General features: G+C 42.0%; 1 protein-coding gene across 1 annotated transcript; it reads right to left on the bottom strand.

The window, feature by feature from the left end:
* Window positions 1-5,447: 5,447 nt before the first annotated feature.
* On the bottom strand, window positions 5,448-10,330 carry LOC136677299 (uncharacterized). Its single transcript, XM_066654803.1, has 5 exons — window positions 10,198-10,330; window positions 9,271-9,450; window positions 8,961-9,181; window positions 7,555-7,605; window positions 5,448-6,149 (listed from the first exon to the last, which is right to left on the bottom strand). Exons 1-5 carry the CDS (start codon window positions 10,208-10,210, stop codon window positions 5,958-5,960), a joined length of 657 nt encoding a protein of 218 aa, XP_066510900.1. The 5' UTR covers window positions 10,211-10,330; the 3' UTR covers window positions 5,448-5,957.
* Between the last annotated feature and the right edge of the window lie 10,667 nt (window positions 10,331-20,997).

Genomic DNA, 20,997 nt, shown 5'->3' with positions numbered 1-20,997 from the left:
TTTCCTCCAGGTGACTGTCTGTGAGGAGTGTGCTCTGTTCTCCCTGTGTCTGCGTGGGTTTCCTCCGGGTGACCGTCTGTGAGGAGTGTGTTCTCCCTGTGTCTGTCGAGTGCTCAAGTTTCTTCCCACAGTTAAAAAAAAACACACAAAAAAAACATGCCGTTGTAAAAAAAACATCCGTAGGTGTGTGTGTGTTAGTGTGTGAGTGTGTGATGCCCTGTTATGGACTGGTACAAATCCAGAGTGTGTTCCTGCCTTGAACCCAGTGATTCCAGGTAGGCTCCAGGCCAACCGTGACTCTGAACTGGATCAAAGTGTTTACAGTAAATAAATGCACATTTCCACTTGCAGTAAGTGCAGTATTCTGCGTATGAAAACGTCTGTGTGCAATGTGTGTGATGGAAATAAGGCAGTGAGAAATAGGGCAGTTAAAAGACTGCAGTGTTGTGAAATATGACGCCTGTAAGACGAATATGTTCATGACTCTGTAAGATGTGGCCTGGATGTTCCATAGCCTTCAGACCAGGAGTTTAAATAGGAAATCAATCTATCAATGCATCAGTTTTTATTTATATAACACTCAAGGAATGTCATCACAAATCAGCTTTACAGAGATTTGGGTCCAATCCTCCTATGGGAGGGTGACAGTAGCAAAGAAAAACTCCATCAGGACAAGAGGAAAAAAAAAACATGGACTCAAAGAGTGTTCATTCTCCTCTGGTCGACGCTGGAGAAGAAATAACAAAACCTCAGTAAAATTGAATAGAACTAAGCAATAATGTGAAGATAACACATAAGTTGTGGAAATGGGAGAATGCATGTGAGACACACAGCCCAGTAAACATTTAACCATTGTGAAATATAACGTAATGACTGCCATCTAATCAACGTTTTCTTAAGGTTAAAAATGAAAGCTGAAAAACGTCCAAACACACATTAAAATGACGACTATCGGATGGATTTTGGACATCCACTGACGTTATTAATTTGTCACAACTTAACTGACTTATTAAGATGGACTTTGGACGTCTGTTAACGTTTAAAATATGTCCTTGATGGACTGACTATTTTTAGACCTATATTGAACATCCAGGGACGTTCCTTGTTTACTGGGAGTACTGTGGGCGGGGAGTCAACTGTTGGGAAAAAACATTAGGCTACACAGTCAGATCCATACCCATGCTGGATGCTGTGTAAGAGTCAAGGGCTGGATCTGGAACGGGAGTAAGCTGGATCAGGGCAGAGCAGCTGGATCAGGGCACGTTGGTGCTCTCCACTGGTGTCCCTCAAGGCTCTGTGCTGAGTCCTCTTCTCTTTTCAATGTATACCTGTTCTATTGGTGATGTCAGATGGTGGAACAAACTTCCACTGGCTTCCAAAAGCGGACTTTCTCATGGTCTTCAAACACCGGCTGAAGACCTGTCTCTTTGTGACCCACTTCACCGTAACAGACTGTTTTTGCAGTTATACTGCGCTTAACTCCTTTCTCTCTAGGTTTGAGCACTGACTATTTTTTCTTTCTAGTTATCAGCACTGACCCTTGTTCTGCCAGCGTCTGAGCGCAGAGGGCGTTTGGACTCTAACCTTTTTGTACTAGCAGGGACACACACTCTCTCTGAACACCAAGCACTGTGTGAATCACTCTAGATAAGAGGGTCTGCTAAATGCTGTAAAAGTAAATGCTGATGCATAGGAGTAAAACAAAATGAAGAAAAACAGAGGAGGGAAAAAGAAAAGAACAGTTCACAGGTTCTGATCTGATCTGTCCTGATTCTGTAGGCTTGTGTAGATGCCACTGATAGCGAGAATACTTCACTACTCGTTTTTCAAGAAGCTTGAACCAGAACCTGTCCGACAACACAAGTTCATCTGCACTGAAGCTGAACCCGTTTTTCTGCAGGAAAACATTTCAAGCATTTAACTTTGTACAGAGCTGAAGGTGTGGTGGCTTTATGTGCTAAATGACATGGAACCAAGTGAAATGTTAACTCACAGCTGAAATTCTTCTACTAATGCAGCAATGATCCCTCTTCGCATGATAAAGCAGGCATTATATGTTGATACCTATTGGCCAGAATAAATCAGCATTCTGTATTAAACCTATATTTAACATTGTTGTCGTTATGAGGAGGGACATGATCATTGCAGCATACAGCGCTTCATTCAGGGGCTACAAAATTATAGGTTTCTTTCAACGTGCAGTGTAGGTGACCCACAACTCTCCTCAGGTCACTGAGGACACTGAGGACACTGAGAAGTGTGTGATTTCTCTGTGTCTGTGTGGGTTTTCTCCAAGTGCTCGTATTTCCTCCATGTTCGTAGGTGGAATGACTGTGTGAAACTGTGAGTGACTGGATGAGAACTTGTGTCTCACAGATGTTGCACTGTTTCAGAAACAAATTCATAAATTCTGTTTTTGGTGGTTAAAATACCAAATACCCTTTCATTTTTGATAATGTTCTCCAAGGTGGATATTTTTGAATACGCCATTGTCTCTTGTGGACGAAAATGAACGGATATTTATTGGAAATGCTGAGATCACACAGCGAGCCCTTGGTCTGAAATGCAAATACCCCCTCACCCCCTCTATAGTCAAGTACATAACTCATTAATCTACCGTGAATATACAGATAGCACTAGATTTCAGATTCCCACATATGAATACATATAAATGATACTGTATTAGAAATATATAATACAGTGTTAAGATCTAGATTCAGTCGTCCCATGACTGTTTAGTGCAGTACAGAGGGAGTATGGAGTGATTTGGGATAAACACCTATGTTTCATGAGTTGTGGGGTTTTGGCGCCGCTCTTTGAGAGGTACTACGGTCCCCTACTGGACTGGCGTGGTAATGCAAACGTTTTCGTATTCATCTGGACGGGGATAATTTTAAAGACGGAGAGAGGAAAATCTCAGTTTTAAAAACATTAATGGACCTGTGTGGACGGGGTCTTAATTGGGTTATTCTTTAATGCCCCTTTTGCTCATATCCGAAGTTAACAACATTAATAAAAACAAGTGTACACTATTAAAAAGCTTGACCAATATTCTCATTTACATCTATATAATGGCTATTAGCTGAGGTAGTAAAACAAAGAGAAACAAATGACAAAACGCTGACAAAAACAGACCAGCTATCATACCATGACCATAATAGCTAACCAACAACAGACTAGTATTAAAACCAAGCTGGTTAACGTTGGAGCGGCACGGTGGCACAGCAGGTAGGTGTCGCAGTCACACAGCTCCAGGGGCCTGGAGGTTGTGGGTTCGATTCCCGCTCCGTGTGACTGTCTGTGAGGAGTGTGGTGTGTTCTCTCTGTGTCTGTGTGGGTGTCTGTGAGGAGTGTGGTGTGTTCTCCCTGTGTCTGCGTGGGTTTCCTCCGGGTGACTGTCTGTGAGGAGTGTGGTGTGTTCTCTCTGTGTATGCGTGGGTTTCTTCCGGGTGACTGTCTGTGAGGAGTGTGATGTGTTCTCTCTGTGTCTGCGTGGGTTTCTGTGTGGAGTGTGGTGTGTTCTCCCTGTGTCTGCGTGGGTTTCCTGCGGGTGCTCCAGTTTCCTCCCACAGTCCAAAAACACACGTTGGTAGGTGGATTGGCGACTCAAAAGTGTCCGTATGTATGTATGTGTGTGTGTGTCTGTGTTGCCCTGTGAAGGACTGGCGCCCCCTCCAGGGTGTATTCCCACCTTGCGCCCAATGATTCCAGGTAGGATCTGGACCCACCGCGACCCTGAACTGGATAAGAGTTACAGATAATGAATGAATGGTTAATGTTGTTTATTCCTATAATGTACAGCAAATGAATGTCAAAAATCACTTAAGTGCTTTTTCCTAAAACAAAGTATTGAACAGTCTACCTTCGAGCACCTGTAAAGAAACACATCCTGCTGTGGATTTAAAGGGCAGTTGAGTTAAGCCATTGATCCTTTTTCGTATGTTTATTATTTCACCATTCCACCTTAAATGGAGCAGCTTCAAAGGGTGACCAGAGGCTGCTGTTAGCATAAAAATCTCTTCTCCCTCTAAAAGTGTGCAGCAGTTCTGAGTAAATAAAGGTAGAATATGCCATGCATTGAAGTCGCCTATTTAAAGTGGTTTATGAAACATTAACAAAATGCAGACACTTAAAAGAAGTTCCTCCAAAACCAGAATCAAATAGATAATGAGAAACTTAGATATTAAGGAGATGTTATTTTTCTTTACTGCAGAAAAACTCAAAATCTCTGATGAGGGAATCACAAACAAGCAGAAAGTTTCTATCAGTTTCTTTATTTTTAATGCCACAGACTATACACAGACACTGGAACTGTACATTGCAGTAGGTACTTGCTGGTGTTTTCTCATGTCTGACTCATGTAAACATTTCTCTGTGACCGTCACTAAGATATTGAAAGTGAAAATAAACCACACTCCACTCCAGGGAATATCCTCAGCATCCACACGAAAACAGCCATGAATAGCAGCCTTCGGAAGAGAAGCCAGGGAGGGTGAATATCCTTTCAGGGTGTGAACAAGTAAACACCAAGACAATAGAGGCCGGGAAAAACGCCCAGACACAATCAGAGGGAAAATCAGAGAATGGAGCTCCAGCAGCTCCCTCTTCTATCTGTGACAATATTGGCCAGACTGAGGGAACAGTGCAGGATACATTTTAATATTGGTGCAAACTGAATACCCAGATATTACAGCACATAGGCTGAGTGAAGCACTGTGTGGGTTTAAAGCAATCCCAGTCTTGGACCAGTAGATGGCGCAGTATCTTTAATCATACCAAATCTACAAATGACGCTTTTCCACTGCATAAAATTTAGACAACTCTACTCGACTCGGCACAGTTCTTTTGCTTTCCATTGGCCAAATCTGGTCCTGGTCCCTGGAACCGGGTAGGTTGTTAGTCCCAGCTCACTCCGGGTTCCAGCCGTGCCGAGTAGGTACTAAATGGTGAGGTGTAAACCCTGCAGAGCTCTGATTGGCCAGAGATATGTCAATCACCAGGAAATGCAGAGCTGATTCAAATCCTGCAAAACCGCAGCGTGTAAAATCTCTAGCAGCTTTTACATTTATTTTTATTGGACTCACGACGATTTCAGACACTATCTTATGCAGGTTTTTATCCCAAATCTCTGTGGATTGTGGGTATCCATTCTCCAATAGTGTACATGGGATGTACACTACTTTTTTGCAGTGCATTGTGGGAATGTTTGAGTGCATTGAAAATTGTTGAAAAATGTTTTTTCAGACACTACTAAAAATGGCAGATCCCCTGAACAGGGCGCTGACACAGACTTTAAAAACAAATCTGGACACCTATAAATGCATTTAGACTTTATAAAATTTCATAAAATTGTTTAACATTATCTTACACTTAATGGTAAATAAGGCTGATTTATTCTAATATTCAGCTTCAGTGAATATAGCCACAGTAATGAATCACAGCTTCATTTTATTTCTGCAAATGCTTTTAATTGTTACAGAAGACATTGATGTAATGCTGCGTATACAACACTGAGCTCGAACGCAGATTCAACAACAGATTCCTCCACATTTACAATGGTCTTCATCACAAAGGCTGATTACAGATGTTTATATCATATATATGTAATGTATCAGCATGCGTTATATTCTTTACAACACTTTTAGGTTAGACGGAAAACTTTATTGTTGGTCATTGTTCGTTTGGATGCTCTACATAAGCCTTTCATGACACTGGCATCAACATAGAATATCTATAAAAGCTTATTACTGCTTACTGGGATTAGCATTTACATCTGTTTACATAGGATTATGATTTTTGTCATTATGATGTTTATGTCATCATCTGTTGGGGTCATGTATCCTCATGAAGAATAGCCTACACACTAAAGTGTTTTTAAAGTTTTCAGAAGAAGATGAAGTACCAGCCACTGCTCTCATTTTAAAATGTTAATAGGTCTGTAGGTCTCATTTCCTGGGTCATGTAAATAATTTATAAGCAACTATCACAAAGGTGTTTACAGCGAAAATAAGCAGGGGAGTCTCTTTTCCGTAGCCAGTTTTCAGCAGAACAACAACAACCAATAGGAGCAGTATCAAGAGAAGGAACCAAACGAAGGGAAAATACATGTAATTCATTATCATACTCAGCAGAGCCAACATCCAGAGAATCTGTAGAAGGACAGAAATAGTTAAAAACTTTTTTAAAGAGGTAAAAAACGTTTCTATTCTGCTGAAAAGAAAAAACAGTTTTACAAGAAAATACAGCTGTTTGTTCGTCATGTTCTGAAATGACACTGAAATGATACTGACACCCAGGGACCTGTATGTATTCACCTGTAGCTAGTGGCTGCTAACACTGCCTCTGATATCAACCAACGGAGGCCATTTTATAGCTAAAGATGCTAATATATATACATAGTATAAAATGTATTTATACTATGTATACATGTCATACACAACTGCACTTTATGTAAATAATGTTATTGCACTTCTGGTTAGATGCTAACTACATTTCATTGGCCTTGTACTTGTATTCTGCACAATGACAATAAAGTTGAATCTAATCTAATCTAATCTAATAGCTATGGAGCTTATTTCAGTCATGTTTTGCTTTGTGTCTTCTGAGTTTCCTTGTCTGCCATGTGCTAGTCTCCTCTCTTTTCTCCACCTTAGCCCGGCCCTCTCATCATTCCCACCTGTGTCTCTTTGGTAATCCTGCCCCCGTGTTCCCAGGTGTTCCTTGTCTCTGATTGTGTGTGTGTATTCAGTACTCCTTTGTCTGGTCTTTTGTGTAGCTGTGTCTGAATGTTCACGGCTGTTCCCGTTTTTGTTTCTGTTCAGTTTTGTTCTAGTTTCTGTGATCTTCCCGTGTCTATTTTCAGACTGTGCTTTTAGTTTTGTTATTTGTCTTATTAAAGCCCTTCCTTGTGTGTACGCCTGCTTCCTCTTCCTCTTCCTTCCCTCAACTGTGACTGTGAAACTGTGTTTCAGTGCTGCTGCCTCTGCAGCCTTTTCACTAGCCTATTGTTTTCACTAATCTCCCGTTTCCATCGAGTGACTGCTAATAACAACAGTGACTGTACTTGTGAGGCTTGTTTTATTTCTGAGTATCAGTGCTGCTTCTGGTTTGGCTGCTTTTACTCATCATTGCTAACTGTGTGGTTTTGTGGTCCCTATGAGCTTGTGTTATTGTTTGATGGTTTGTTTGTTTTTTGTTTGTCTTTTTTGTACTTCCTATATTGTAACGCCCACTCAATGAGACCCACTCTATGGAGCATAAACTACTTCAGCCTGGGAGTACAAATGTGCAAATCTCATGTGAGCTGCTGAAATATATTTAATAATATTATGTTCATAAATATGCTACTTAATGTAAAACAATGCAGTATTTTATTGCTAGTATATTTTGGCCAAGTTTTATTTAGTTTTATATTTTTTGGCTCAGTTTATTTAAAACTTTCAATGCAATGAAAAGGGCTGTGTGTGTTTTCAGATTATGTTCAAAAAATAAAACAAACCAAAATGGAGTTAAGAGGTTTTGATCTGACAGCGAACATATGGTAGGAATACTCACATTCTCCCAGTTGAAGCCGAAGGGTTGTGTATTGCCTCTCCTCCACTGATCCTAAAATTAAAGGCAAGGGAAAAGGGAGTGAAATTTAAAATCAGATGAGCCCAGTGCTGGAGACAAAACAGAGAGAGGCCCCTTTAATTCTGCCCAAGAACAGCTTTACCATGTCTCTGTGAGTCATTTAAATAATATCTGTGCAACTGGAGCCTTTTCTGTTCTGTTTTCTATCACTGTATAAAAGGAGCATGAGGCCTTTGATCTTATTGGATGCACTGTCTTTTGTTTTCAGAGCAGGGTTTCGATTAATAGGAGCTGATTATTCGCTGGATTTAAGACACTGTTGATCATGGAGTGTGTTCTCTCTGTGTCTGCGTAGGTTTCCTCCGGGTGACTGTCTGTGAGGAGTGTGGTGTGTTCTCCCTGTGTCAGTGTGGGTTTCCTCCGGGTGACTGTCTGTGAGGAGTGTGGTGTGTTCTCCCTGTGTCAGTGTGGGTTTCCTCCGGGTGACTGTCTGTGAGGAGTGTGGTGTGTTCTCCCTGTGTCTGCGTGGGTTTCCTCTGGGTGACTGTCTGTGAGGAGTGTGGTGTGTTCTCCCTGTGTCAGTGTGGGTTTCCTCCGGGTGACTGTCTGTGAGGAGTGTGGTGTGTTCTCCCTGTGTCAGTGTGGGTTTCCTCCGGGTGACTGTCTGTGAGGAGTGTGGTGTGTTCTCTCTGTGTCTGCGTGGGTTTCCTCCCGGTGACTGTCTCTGCCAGCTCACACACTTGAGCTGGCGGCGCGTGCGTCAACACATGTGCAGCGGCTATTCCGGAACCAAGCGGGCTTTTATTTGTTTAAAAAACGTTTTTTTCATTTTAGCAACTTGGTCCTGGAGGGACCTGCTTATTTCGTTTCACTGTGTACTGTAAACACTGTATAATGCTGAAATGACAATAAACTTCTTGAACTTGAGGAGTGTGGTGTGTTCTCCCTGTGTCTGCGTGGGTTTCCTCCGGGTGACTGTCTGTGAGGAGTGTGGTGTGTTCTCCCTGTGTCTGCGTGGGTTTCCTCCGGGTGCTCTGGTTTCCTCCCACGCTCCAAAAACACACGTTGGTAGGTTGGTAGGCGACTCAAAAGAGTCCATATGTGTGAGTGTGTGTGTGTTGCCCTGTGAAGGACTGGCGCCCCCTCCAGGGTGTATTCCCGCCTTGCACCCAATTATTCCGGGTAGGCTCTGGACCCACCACGACCCTGAACTGGATAAGCAGTTAGAGATGATCATGGTGTGCCTTGTTACTGATGTTACAGATATAATGCTCTAAGTTACATTATATGAAATTCAAACCCAAGCTAAGGACTGAACTCCTCACAACACTATGCCGTACACAAACCTGCAGGACTGGAATGACTCAGCACTTTGAGCCTTTACTTACCGATTCCATGTCCACAGTGGTTGTACTTCGTTCTGATAGACGCTGAGTTACAGTTCTCAGAGCCTCGTCGTTGCGCTGGCATCTCAGCAGACCTCGGTCTTCATGGTGCAGACAGTCCACAGTGTCTACATTGCTCCTCTTTACACTGAGTTTGCTGTCTGGGACTACGAAATATGGATCAAATGTGTGGTGGAGCACCACTAGAAAAACAGGGCAGTTCGCTAGGACAGAGAAAGAGAGAGAAAACCTGTTTTAGATTTGTCTAATTTAGATTTCAGCAGTTTTATAACACATTATGTCCCGTATTTACCAGGAATCTTCTGAAGAGCAGCTTCAATGTCTGTTCCAGCGCGAGACACGATGGGGACAAAAGCTAAGATGAAATGACAGTCATCCACAGACCCCACCTCATGGATTTTGGACAAAAGCTTTAGTCGTTCCATAAAAGTCCTGTGAGAATTCAAAGTGTTTCCCAAGGCCATGACGTACACTAAACATCAGAAGGAAAAAATATTAATTAGCATTATTTAGCACCATAGCATTGCTCCCTCTTTGTCGTTCCTACGGCTGTTGTCCACTGACTGTATTTATGCATTTTGTAGTTCTATAATTCCAGACAGTAGTCTATCTGTTGCTCCACCCTTTTTCTTTCATTGTCAGGACCCCCACAGGACCACCCCAGAGCAGGTATTTTTTGAGTAGTGAATAATTTTGGTTGGTGGACTATTCTCAGTGAGGTTTTAAAAAAACTCCAGTCGCACTGCTGTGTCTGATCCACTCGTACAAGCACGACACACACAGACACATCGCTGAGAATGATCCACCACCACATCACAACTGCTCTGTGGGGGTCTCTCCATTGATGTAAAAGTTGAACAGGGTCAACCAAGTATGCAGAGCAACAGATTTACTATGTTAACTGTAATTGTAGAACAACAAAGTGCTCCTGCACGGTCAGCACAAGTGCACAGGGGCAGTGGGTGTAGAAGCATGGGGGTGGTAGTGATGTTATTGATGATATAAAAGCAGGTACCTTATAGTCACATAATGTGTTTACATCAGTGCATCAAGACTTTTATTAAACCACGATAAACCGGAAGTAGCTGCTTAGCAACAGAACAGTTACCTACTACTTTGCTAACATTATTTCAATGCCTTCAATAACAGCGTCTGTGTCTAATGTCTGACATTATCAGTTATACACAAGCTTAGCATTTATTTTTTAAAAACTCCTTACCTTTATGAGCCATTTTAAACAGAAATGTAACGCGCAGTGAGTAAAACAGAGTGGTTCGGCTGGAGGTAACGCCTCAGAGAGTTAGAAACTGAAAGAGAGCGGGAGAGGATAGTAATCTTGAAGCTGCCGCACACTTTCACTTTCATTAACTCCGCCCCCTCCCTCTCCCTCTCCCTCTCCCTCTCTCTCTCTCTCTCTCTCTCTCTCTCTCTGAAATACAGCGTTTCAAAGAAATCATGCGGGTGGGTCTGGGGCGAGGGACACACGAAAATAACCTGCAGTGTGGAACTCAGCTAAAATGTAGTAAACTAACGAACACAGAAAAGTACAGCTCCTGTGAAAGGAATTTGCAAATAAAAAATTGTGCAAAAATTTATCAGTCATCAGTTGAAACAAAGCAAACTAAATAATTTTGTAATTGATTAGCTATATATATATATATATGTGTGTGTGTGTGTGTGTGTGTGTGTGTGTGTGTGTGTGTGTGTGAGTGTGTAAATTTGAAATTTTGGTAACAGCTGCATTTGTCCCCAAAATGTTTTTTTTATTTTACCACGGATAGATTTTTTTCCCAAAAACTTTTATTTTGAAAGTGCGCCACTGCGGTTAACCGTTTTGGAAGGCGGTCAACACGTTTTCAGTAAACACTAAACATGCAGCAGCAAGTTAACGTTAGTCTCTGGCCGTGTCCCAAACCGCACACTGCTGCACTGAATAGTGTGAAAAAATAATAATACACCACCCTCAGCAGTGTCTCTGTAGTGTAGTGTGTAAAGGCCCACAGTGTGTTGTTTGAGACACAGCCTCTTTCTCTCAATGTTACTGAACGTCAATGTTAATGCTGTTCCACATCATTGTAAATGCAGTGTTTTACTGTCTTATCTACACAGCAATCAGCTCATAGCTAATATTCTGGGTGTGGGGTGGGTTTTGACTCAGTAAATATGTCGTGTAAACTTATGTACAGACCGTCTTTTTCTTCTTAATATTATTCTTTGTAGCCTCTACCTACTGAGCCCATTGTTTTTTTTTTAAAGTAAATTGTGGCTGCTTTGTAAAGATTTAATTTATTGATTTATTTGTTTAAGAGATATTCCCCAGCTCCGAATTTGTTCAGTGCTGTTTAATATTTTTGGACATTCAGGTGTATTATGTGACGTCCTGATTGTTAAACAAAGCAGTTACTCAGTACTTGAGTAGTTTTATCACTTAGTACTTTTTATTTTAGGCGACGAGTCTGACCCTCACTGGCAGTCATAGGGTCTCACTTCTTCAAGAGGCTCCCATCAACAGTTTTTAACAACTGTGTAAAACCCGAGGCCAAATCACAAACAGGATGTTTATTATCTTAGCACTGAGCCCAAAGTGAGACGTCACTGAGACATCCACTCAAACTCCAGAGGAGACACACACGAGACATTCCTGGACACTTTCACTCGGGAGAAACATCAGAGCAGCAGAAGTCGCCAACATCTCTCCATTTGATTCAAGTTGTGTCTCGGAAGAAATAAAGAGACAATAAGGAGACACTGCAGAGACATTAGAAATGTGAGTTTCTTTAGTGTTAACACCACAAATTATGCACAGACACAAATCACCACTTGCTGACCCTTCTTTAAAGCTACATTTCTCTGACTACAAACACTTCTTTACGTAAAATAATACTGTATTAAATTATGTAATAGCTTTTACATAATCACACGTTATATGTTTTACTACACATTTCTGTTAGAGGAAACGCTTTACTGTAAGTCACTGTTTATAAGACTACAGGACGTCTACGTAAACTAGGGTCACTAGATCTGAGATGGTGAAAAAGAGGACACGTCTCGGTGGGCGGGGAGGGGGGGGTTGTATTCTTAGCTGAACCTATGGGTGCTTTTAGGTTCTTTACACCTTTATTTGCTACACATGGGAAAACATGGGAATTTCCTTTTTAATTCATCCGAGAGCTTACATTTCCGTTTCGGCATAGCTGCTCCAGATGAGGGTGGGTACATGAGCTTTGCCTGAGAACAAGGACTACTGACGTGCAGACTGACCAATTAAATGTTTACAGAGAAGGTTATCGACCAATCACGGTAGCTCTACAGTCAGACTGTCCAATCAGAAGATTTTAGGCTACTTCACCACGCCCCCTTCTCACTCTAGCGAACCAATCGGAGTAGGGGAGGGCGGGACTAGTTTGTAGTTCTCGAAATTTTATGTAAGCTCTAGAAAAACAAAATCCCGGACGTTAGTGAAATTCCGCCCGGATACTTTTTAAATCTAAAAAAGAGGACATGTCCGGGTAAAAGAGGACATCTGGTCACCCTAGATAAACTTTTCATGTCAATTCACATTATAATGCTGTAACATCACTGAAGGCTCATTCCAACAGGTGTCAGTTAGACTTCAGGGTGATTACTGGAAGAAACATTTATAACCGTTAATGTAACATTACATCGTGATCTTGTTGGTTTGTGTCATGTTTGTTCATGAACACCGACCTGAACACAGTAAATTCACCAGTGTTAAATCAACACTATTAGTGTTCACTTAATATGTTAATCTGTTTTTACAGTATTTTCACCTTTTAAGATGAATATGGGATTATGATGTTTACGCCATCATCTGTTGTGGTCATGTATCCTCATGAACAATGGCCTATACACTAATATTTTCAGAAGAAGAAGTACCAGCCACTGCTCTCATTTTTAAATGTAAATTATTTTTACATTAAGTCTAATGTACATTAGGTCTAATTAAAATTAGGTCTGTCGCTCTCATTTTCCTGGTTGTTGTAGAAACTGAAATAAATTATCACAAAGATGTTTACAATGGTTATAACGTGGGCAGTCCACCTTCCGTAGTCAGTTTTCTTCAGAACAATAACTAAGGTGAGTTGAATCAAGAGAAGGAAGCAGGTGGAGAGAAAGTACTGGTAAATCAGGATCATACTCAGCACAGTTAACATCCAGAAAATTAGGCCTGTCAGCGTCTGCAGAAGGAGAGGGATAGTTAAAACATTTGTACAGAGGCAAAAAACCTCTTCTGCTCTACTGAAAAAAAATATATATTATTTTAAAGGTCTGTAGGCCTTGTTTTCCTGTATCATGAAGAAGTAAAGCATCAAAAAGATATTTACAGTGAGAATTACCTGGGAAGTCCTATTTTCAAAGCCAATTTCCTTCAGTACAACAACCAAGGTGAGATGAATCAAGAGAAGGAACCAGGTGGAGAGAAAATTCTGGTAAATCAAAATCGTACACAGCACAGCCAATGTCCAGAAAATTAGGTCTTTCTTTATCTGTGGAAGAACATGTATAGTTAAAAAATTGTACAGAGGCAAAAACAACCTTTTCTATTCTGCTGAAACAAAACTTATCAGGATAAAACAAATTGAATAATTTGCTTTTTCATGTTATGAAATGTTATACTGACAGCTGGGGACCTGGATGTATTCACCCGTAGCTAGTGGCCGCTAACACTGCTGCTGATATCAACCAACGGAGGCCATTTTCCAGCTAACAATGCTAATGGCTGTGTCTACACCGGTTCACGGCTGTTCCCTTTTGTTTCTGTTCATGTTCAGTTTTGTTCTAGTTTCTGTGATCTGCCCGTGTCTATTTTCAGATTGTGCTTTTTGTTTTTTGTTTTGCTAGTACGGACCATGCCCGTAGAGGCTGAAACGGGGAGGTGAACTCAGAAGTTTTTTGGGGAAGAGTTCAGGGCGGCTTATGAATGCGTATGAAGCCAGACCCCCAAAAATTTACAGGAATTCTGGTCATTAAGTGCTGCAGAATGGATAGGTTCAGGTACTCTGGTCAAGGGTTTGAATGGTGTCCTGATTGTGTGTAGGTGAATGAAGGGGTTAGTGAGTTTTTGAATGAACTACCTTTAATAAACTGGTGCATGACTGAGTGTCATGTGAGACGGTAGAGAAATAGTAAGTTGAATGTCCTTTATTGATTATGATAATGGAAATTCTAGCGTGATTGGTAATTCGAGTATTCAAATGCTGCAGCGGTAAAGGGGGGATGATTGTGAAATGTGATAGAGTCAGAGTTGGTCATAAGATCATCGCGTCGGCAGAAATCAAATTGATCAACTAATAATAGAATTTTAAAGTATCACCAGCTAAATGTCATTAAGCTACGGTGTAACAATAATAGTAAAAACATAAAAACATTTATCTGGGGCCACCATGATAGTGCATCAGGCTGGATGCACTGGACAGAGTGTTGCTAAGTCCAATTTCTACTTCAGTGTAATTGATGGGGATTGGGTAATAGTGAGGGGTCTGAGGCTGGCAACAATAGGTGGAAAGTGGATTAGTAGCAGCCTTGAAGTCAAGTACTACAGAGGGGCAGCGTTAATAAAGCGAGATGTGCTTCATTGGCAGGTGGGCCCTGGTGGTGCCTTTCCAATGGCATAGAGGGAATTGAGAACGGAATGGTGATCTAGAGGGATGACTGATGAGGCCAGTTAAGAAGCCCAAAAAGGTCAGCACTGCAGGAAAGGTGAGATAGAGAGAAGGCAGTTTGTCACACGGGAGAAAACTCTGAAAGAGAAAAATCCAAAAGGTGCTGAGGAGCTCAAGCAAGGAGGCAAGGTAGAAAGTTGACTACAAGATAATGAAGATGCCTAGAGGGTGATGAAAAAACAGGTGCCAGAGGTGGCGTCAAGTGCCTGAGTGCTGGTCCAAGGTAACCTGGGGAGAGAGCATAAGCTGGAACTTAGGGGCTCAGAGTGGCATGATGGCGAAGAGGAGAGGTCAAGTTGAAAGCCCGCAGCTGCTGGAACAATTAGTACGAACAGTACAACAAGAGGCAGTGTGAGGTGCAGTCGCTAGGAGAAGCTTAGCTGCAAGCAGAAGCAGAAGGTAAGATCCAGCAGGAGAGAGTGCAAGCCGTACAGTGGACGCAGGACGCTGTTTGTTTGTGAGGGGAAGGCATAGGGATGAGCGTCCACAGCAGTTTCTGAGGAGAGAGTGCAAGCTGAGAAGTTGGAGGTGGGAATCGGCCTGTAAAGGAAGAGGCGGGGTGTGGGACAGCTGCAAAGGAGAGGATTAGGACATGGCCCATAACAGAACCCGGGAAGACGTTGAGCTGGAAATCAGCGACTCTGAGTAGTTCAGCAGCAAGAAGTGGGGGATGAAGGTCCACCGAAGTACCTGAAAACAGAGCAGGAGCTAGAAGCTGTAGAGTGTGAGCAGCAAGGCAGCACAGAGGAGGGTCCAGTACGATAGTCCACAGCAGCATCTGAAAAGAGAGTATAAACTGGAAGCCGGAGGGTGGGTGAAGAACATCAGCAGAGGAGTCAGGATGAGGGTCTGCAGCAGCACCTAAATAGAAAAATGAGAATTGTAATGTTAGAGGCAGGGTATGGCGCGGCCGCAAATTGAAGAGGTTGGGATGAGTGTCCATGAAGTATGCAAGCTGCTGATGTAGAGGCTGGGAGAATGAGACGATCGGATGGGAGCGAATCTAGGGTGAGGAAACTGTGCAGCAAGCAGACTGCATAGAATGCCAAGAACGCCAGGCAGGAGGCAGGCCCGAAACAGCAACCTGTAGAGGGGGTGCGAGCTGGAAAGTATGAGGCATAGAGCAGCAGCAGGGGTAGAGGGTGCAAAGAAAGTGAATCAGCAATGAGGAAGCCATGCAGTGAGAAGAACGCATCGAGTGCCCAGAATGCTGGATGGGAGGCAGGTCACTGGGGCACCTATAGAGGGATGTGGGCTAGAAGGTCTGAGGCATACAGGTGCGGCTGCAATGGGGGAAGAAGTGGGAAAATGAAGGGAGGGGTGGGATGATGCGTAGAGTAGACCTACGAAGAGTAGACCGCGTCGAGTGGTCAGAGCACTGGACAGGAGACAGGCCCGCCGCAGCACCTATAGAGGGGTGCAAGCTAGAAGGTCTGAGGCATGCAGCTGCGGCTGCAACGGGGGAAGAGGTGGGATGATGAAGGGAGGGGTGGGATGATGCATAGAGACAGATGTAGAGGAAGAGAAAGGGAGGGGTGGGATGATGTGTAGAGACAGAAGTGGAGGAAGAAAAAGGGGAGGGGAGGGATGATAAAGGGAGGGGTGGGATGATGCGTAGAGACAGATGTAGAAGGGGACGTGTGGGGTGATAAAGGGAGGGGTGGGATGATGCATAGAGACAGATGTAGAGGAAGAAAAAGGGGAGGGGTGGGATGATGCATAGAGACAGATGTAGAGGAAGAAAAAGGGGGAGGGTGGGATGATGCGTAGAGACAGATGTAGAGGAAGAGAAAGGGAGGGGTGGGTACGTCTTGTGTGTACGTCTGCTTCCTCTTCCTCTTCCTTCCCTCAACTGTGACTGTGAAATTGTGTTTCAGTGCTGCTGCCTCTGCAGCCACCTGCTTTTGTTTTCACTAATCTCTCGTTTCCATCGAGTGACTGCTAATAATGCTGGTATAGACCGTGACTGCACTTGTGAGGCCAGTTTTATTTCTGAGTATCAGTGCTGCTTCTGGTTTGGCTGCTTTTACTCATCATTGCTAACTGTGTGGTTTTGTGGTCTCTATGAGCTTGTGTTATTGTTTGATGGTTTGTTTGTTTTTTGTTTGTCTTTTTTGTACTTCCTATATTGTAACGCCCACTCAATGAGACCCACTCTATGGAGCATAAACTACTTCAGCCTGGGAGTACAAATGTGCAAATCTCATGTGAGCTGCAGAAATATATTTAATAATATTATGTTCATAAATATGCTACTTAATGTAAGACAATGCAGTATTTTATTGCTAGTATATTTTGGCCAATGTCTATTTCTCAGTTTATTTAAAAATTTCATGCAATGAAAAGGACTATGTGTGTTTTCAGATTATGTTCAAAAAATAAAACAAACCAAAATGGAGATAAGAGGTTTTGATCTGACAGCGAACATATGGTAGGAATACTCACAATCTCCCAGTTGAAGCCGAAGGGTTGTGTATTGCCTCTCCTCCACTGATCCTAAAATTAAAGGCAAGGGAAAAGGGAGTGAAATTTAAAATCAGATGAGCCCAGTGCTGGAGACAAAATAGAGAGAGGCCCCTTTAATTCTGCCCCAGAAGAGCTTTACCATGTCTCTGTGAGACTTAAAGTCATTTAAATAATATCTGTGCAACTGGAGCCTTTTCTGTTGTTTTCTATCACTGTATAAAAGAAGCATGAGGCCTTTGATCTTATTGGATGCACTGTGTTTTGTTTTCAGAGCAGGGTTTAGATTATTAGGAGCTGATTATTGGCTGGAATTAAGACACTATTGATCATGGTGTGTCTTGTTAATGACATTTGTAATGTTACAGATGTGAAGGTAAAGCTCTAACTTGCATTATATGAAATTCAAACACAAGTTAAGGACTGAACTCCTCACAACACTATGCCGTACACAAACATGCAGGATTTTAATGACTCAGGACTTTGACCCTTTGCTTACCCTCTGTCCAATGGGCACAATGTTTGTATTTCTTTCTGATAGATACTGAGTTACAGCTCTCAGAGCCTCGTCGTTGCGCTAGCATCTCAGCAGGCCTCTGTCTTCATGGTGCAGACAGTCCACAGTGAATACATCCCTCCTGTTTACACTGAGTCTGCTGTCTGGGACTACGAAATATGGATCAAATGTGTGGTGGAGCACCACTAGAACAACAGGCCCGGTTCGCTGGGACAGAGAAAGAAAGAGAAAACCTGTTTTAGATTTGTCTAATTTAGATTTCAGCAATTTTATAACACATTATGTCCCATATTTACCAGGAATCTTCGGAAGAGCAGCTTCAATGTCTGCATGAGACACGATGGGGACAAAAGCGAAGATGGAATCACAGTTATTCACAGACTCCACCTCACGGGTTTTGGACAAAAGCTTTAGTCGTTCCATAAAAAATGTTTCCCAAGGCCATGACATGCACTAAACATCAGAAGGAAAAAATATTAATTAGCATTATTTACCTGCTGTGAGGAAGAGAAAGGGAGGGGTCAGCAAGTGGTGTGTCTGATCCACTCTTACAAGCACGACACACACAGACACATCGCTGAGAATGATCCACCACCAGTGGCGATTGCTCTAAGACTGCAAGGGAAGCTCAGCTTCCCCTAAAATGTCAAAAAATAAGTGATCAAATATATACTGTTGTGTGTACGTGTCATTGAATAAATATCCACTACAACGCGATTAACCTTTGTTCAGAATCAGCTTCTTATCACTGGTAAAGACGCAGCTTTCCTCTCAATCATTCCCGCAGCTTCACAGTGCTTTAAACAGTGAGGACGCTGAGCGTCCACAGAGTTCAATAGCGAAGCAGCGAAGTGCAGTGAAACGAGACGGGTCATTGGATAAATGCTGGGATTTGTCCCGCCCATCGGACGCTCAGCGTCTCTGGGGGTCTATGGGGCAGTGGGCTGGCCTCGGCTGGCCCGGACGCTCAGCTTCTGCATGATGATTGGATGATCTGTCTGAGGCTGAATCCCTTTTTGATTGACAGCGAAATTAGCGAATCAGCGATCCTTTGGTGTAAAGATCCGTGGGAGCATTACATTTTCATTCTGTTCTGAGTTGAACCAGACTTTCTTAAACCTCTTGGCTTGGCTCTTCATAAAGAGCTTTCGGCTCCTAAATGGCTCTTTGTTTTACCACTTATTTCCACTGGTACAGAACAATATTACCTACATTTTACATGAGTATATGGACAGAATATTATTGTTCAATATTAAAAATAATAAATAGTGTTGCAATGGCCAATGTTTTTATGGCTGTCTTGTAATAACTCATTGATTGCACTCACACATTCAATTGTATAAATAACTGGATTTTTATTTAAACACCTTAATAAAAAATTACTTGTAAACTCCGAAGTATAGCCAATGGAACCCAAAAGGTAGGTATTACAAAATAGCTTATTAATTTAAATAATCATCCATTTGTGGGTAATAAAATAAACAAATACTCTGCAAAGTGCAAAACAGCAGCATTCAACGGTAGAGATTAAAACAACCACAACTGTCAACAAACATTTAACTGATTTAACATTTTCTTCAACTATTTTTTGGAAGGCAGACTGGCATTCAGGAAAACCAAGTGTCTCAGCTTGGAGGGTTGGAGGGTTGGAGCTTGCTTGTTGTTCTCTGATTGGTTGAATGACAAGCCTTAGAAAAAAATGGCTCGGTCTTAGACGGGAACCGGTTCTCATCGTTCACTTACAAGAGCCGGCTCTTTGAACCGGTTCGTTCGCGACCGACACGTCACTATTAGAAGCTGAAAGAAAGAGCGGGAAAGGAAAATAATCTCGAAGCTGCTGCACACTTTCATTTTCACTCCCCTCCGCCCCCTCCCTCTCCCTCTCCCTCTCTAAAATACAGCATTTCAAAGAAATCATGCGGGTCGGTCTGCGGCGAGGGACACACGAAAATAACCTGCAGTGTGGAACTCAGCTAAAATGTAGTAAACTAACGAACACAGAAAAGTACAGCTCCTGTGAAAGGAATTGGCATAAATTTAGTGCAAACATTTATCAGTCATCAGTTGAAACAAAGGTAAATAATTAAAAACTAAATAATTTTGTAATTGATTAGCTGTATCTGTAGTGTATGTGTGTGTGTGTGTGTGTACATTTGGTAACAGCTGCATCTGTCCCCAAATGTTTTATTTTTTATTTTATTTTTTATTTTTTCCCATGGATAGAAATTTTTTTTTTTCCCAAAAACTTTAATTTTGAAAGTGCGCCACTGCGGTTAACCGTTTTGGAAGGCGGTCAACACGTTTTCAGTAAACACTAAACATGCAGCAACAAGTTAATGTTACTCTCTGGCCGTGTCCCAAACCGCACACTGCTGCACTGAATAGTGTGAAAAAATAATAACCCAGTAAACAAGGAACGTTCAAAATAGGTCTAAAAGTAGTCTGTCCATCAAGGACATATTTTAAACGTCAATGGACGTCCAAAATCCATCTTAATAAGTTAGTTAAGTGGTGACCAATCGATAACGTCAGTGGACGTCTAAAATACGTTTAATAATCGTCTTTTCAATGTCTGTCTTTGGACATCTTTTCAACTTTCATTTTCAACCTTAAGAGAGCGTTGATTAGGCGGCAGTCATTACGTTATTTCAACGTTGAATCAACGGCTAATTGTTTACTGGGAATACACCACCCTTAGCAGTGTCTCTGTAGTGTAGTGTGTAAAGTTCCATAGTGTCTTGTTTGGGACACAGCCTCACTCTCTAACGTTAATGTTAATGCTGTTCCACATCATTGTAAATGCAGTGTGTTAATGCCTTATCTACAAAGCAATCAGCTCATAGCTAATATTCTGGGTGTGGGGTGGGTTTTGACTCAGTAAATATGTCGTGTAAACTTATGTACAGACCGTCTTTTTCTTCTTAATATTATTCTTTGTAGCCTCTACCTACTGAGCCCATTGTTTTTTTTTTTTAAGTAAATTGTGGCTGCTTTGTAAAGATTTAATTTATTGTTTTATTTGTTTAAGAGATATTCTCCGGCTCCAAATTTGTTCAGTGCTGTTTAATATTTTTGGACATTCAGGTGTATTATGTGACGTCCTGATTGTTAAACAAAGCAGTTACTCAGTACTTGAGTAGTTTTTTCACTTAGTACTTTTTACTTTTAGGCGACGAGTCTGACCCTCACTGGCAGTCATAGGGTCTCACTTCTTCAAGAGACTCCCATCAACAATTTTTAACAACTGTGTAAAATCCAAGGCCCAATCACAAACAGGACGTTTATTATCTCAGTACTGAGCCCAGAGTGAGACGTCACTGAGACATCCACTCAAACACCAGAGGAGACACACACG

The sequence above is a fragment of the Hoplias malabaricus genome, chromosome X2, assembly GCF_029633855.1.
Source record: "Hoplias malabaricus isolate fHopMal1 chromosome X2, fHopMal1.hap1, whole genome shotgun sequence".
Taxonomy (NCBI): Eukaryota; Metazoa; Chordata; class Actinopteri; order Characiformes; family Erythrinidae; genus Hoplias; species Hoplias malabaricus.
Note: the sequence above shows the minus strand (reverse complement) of the source record. Positions and strands in the feature narration are given on the sequence as shown.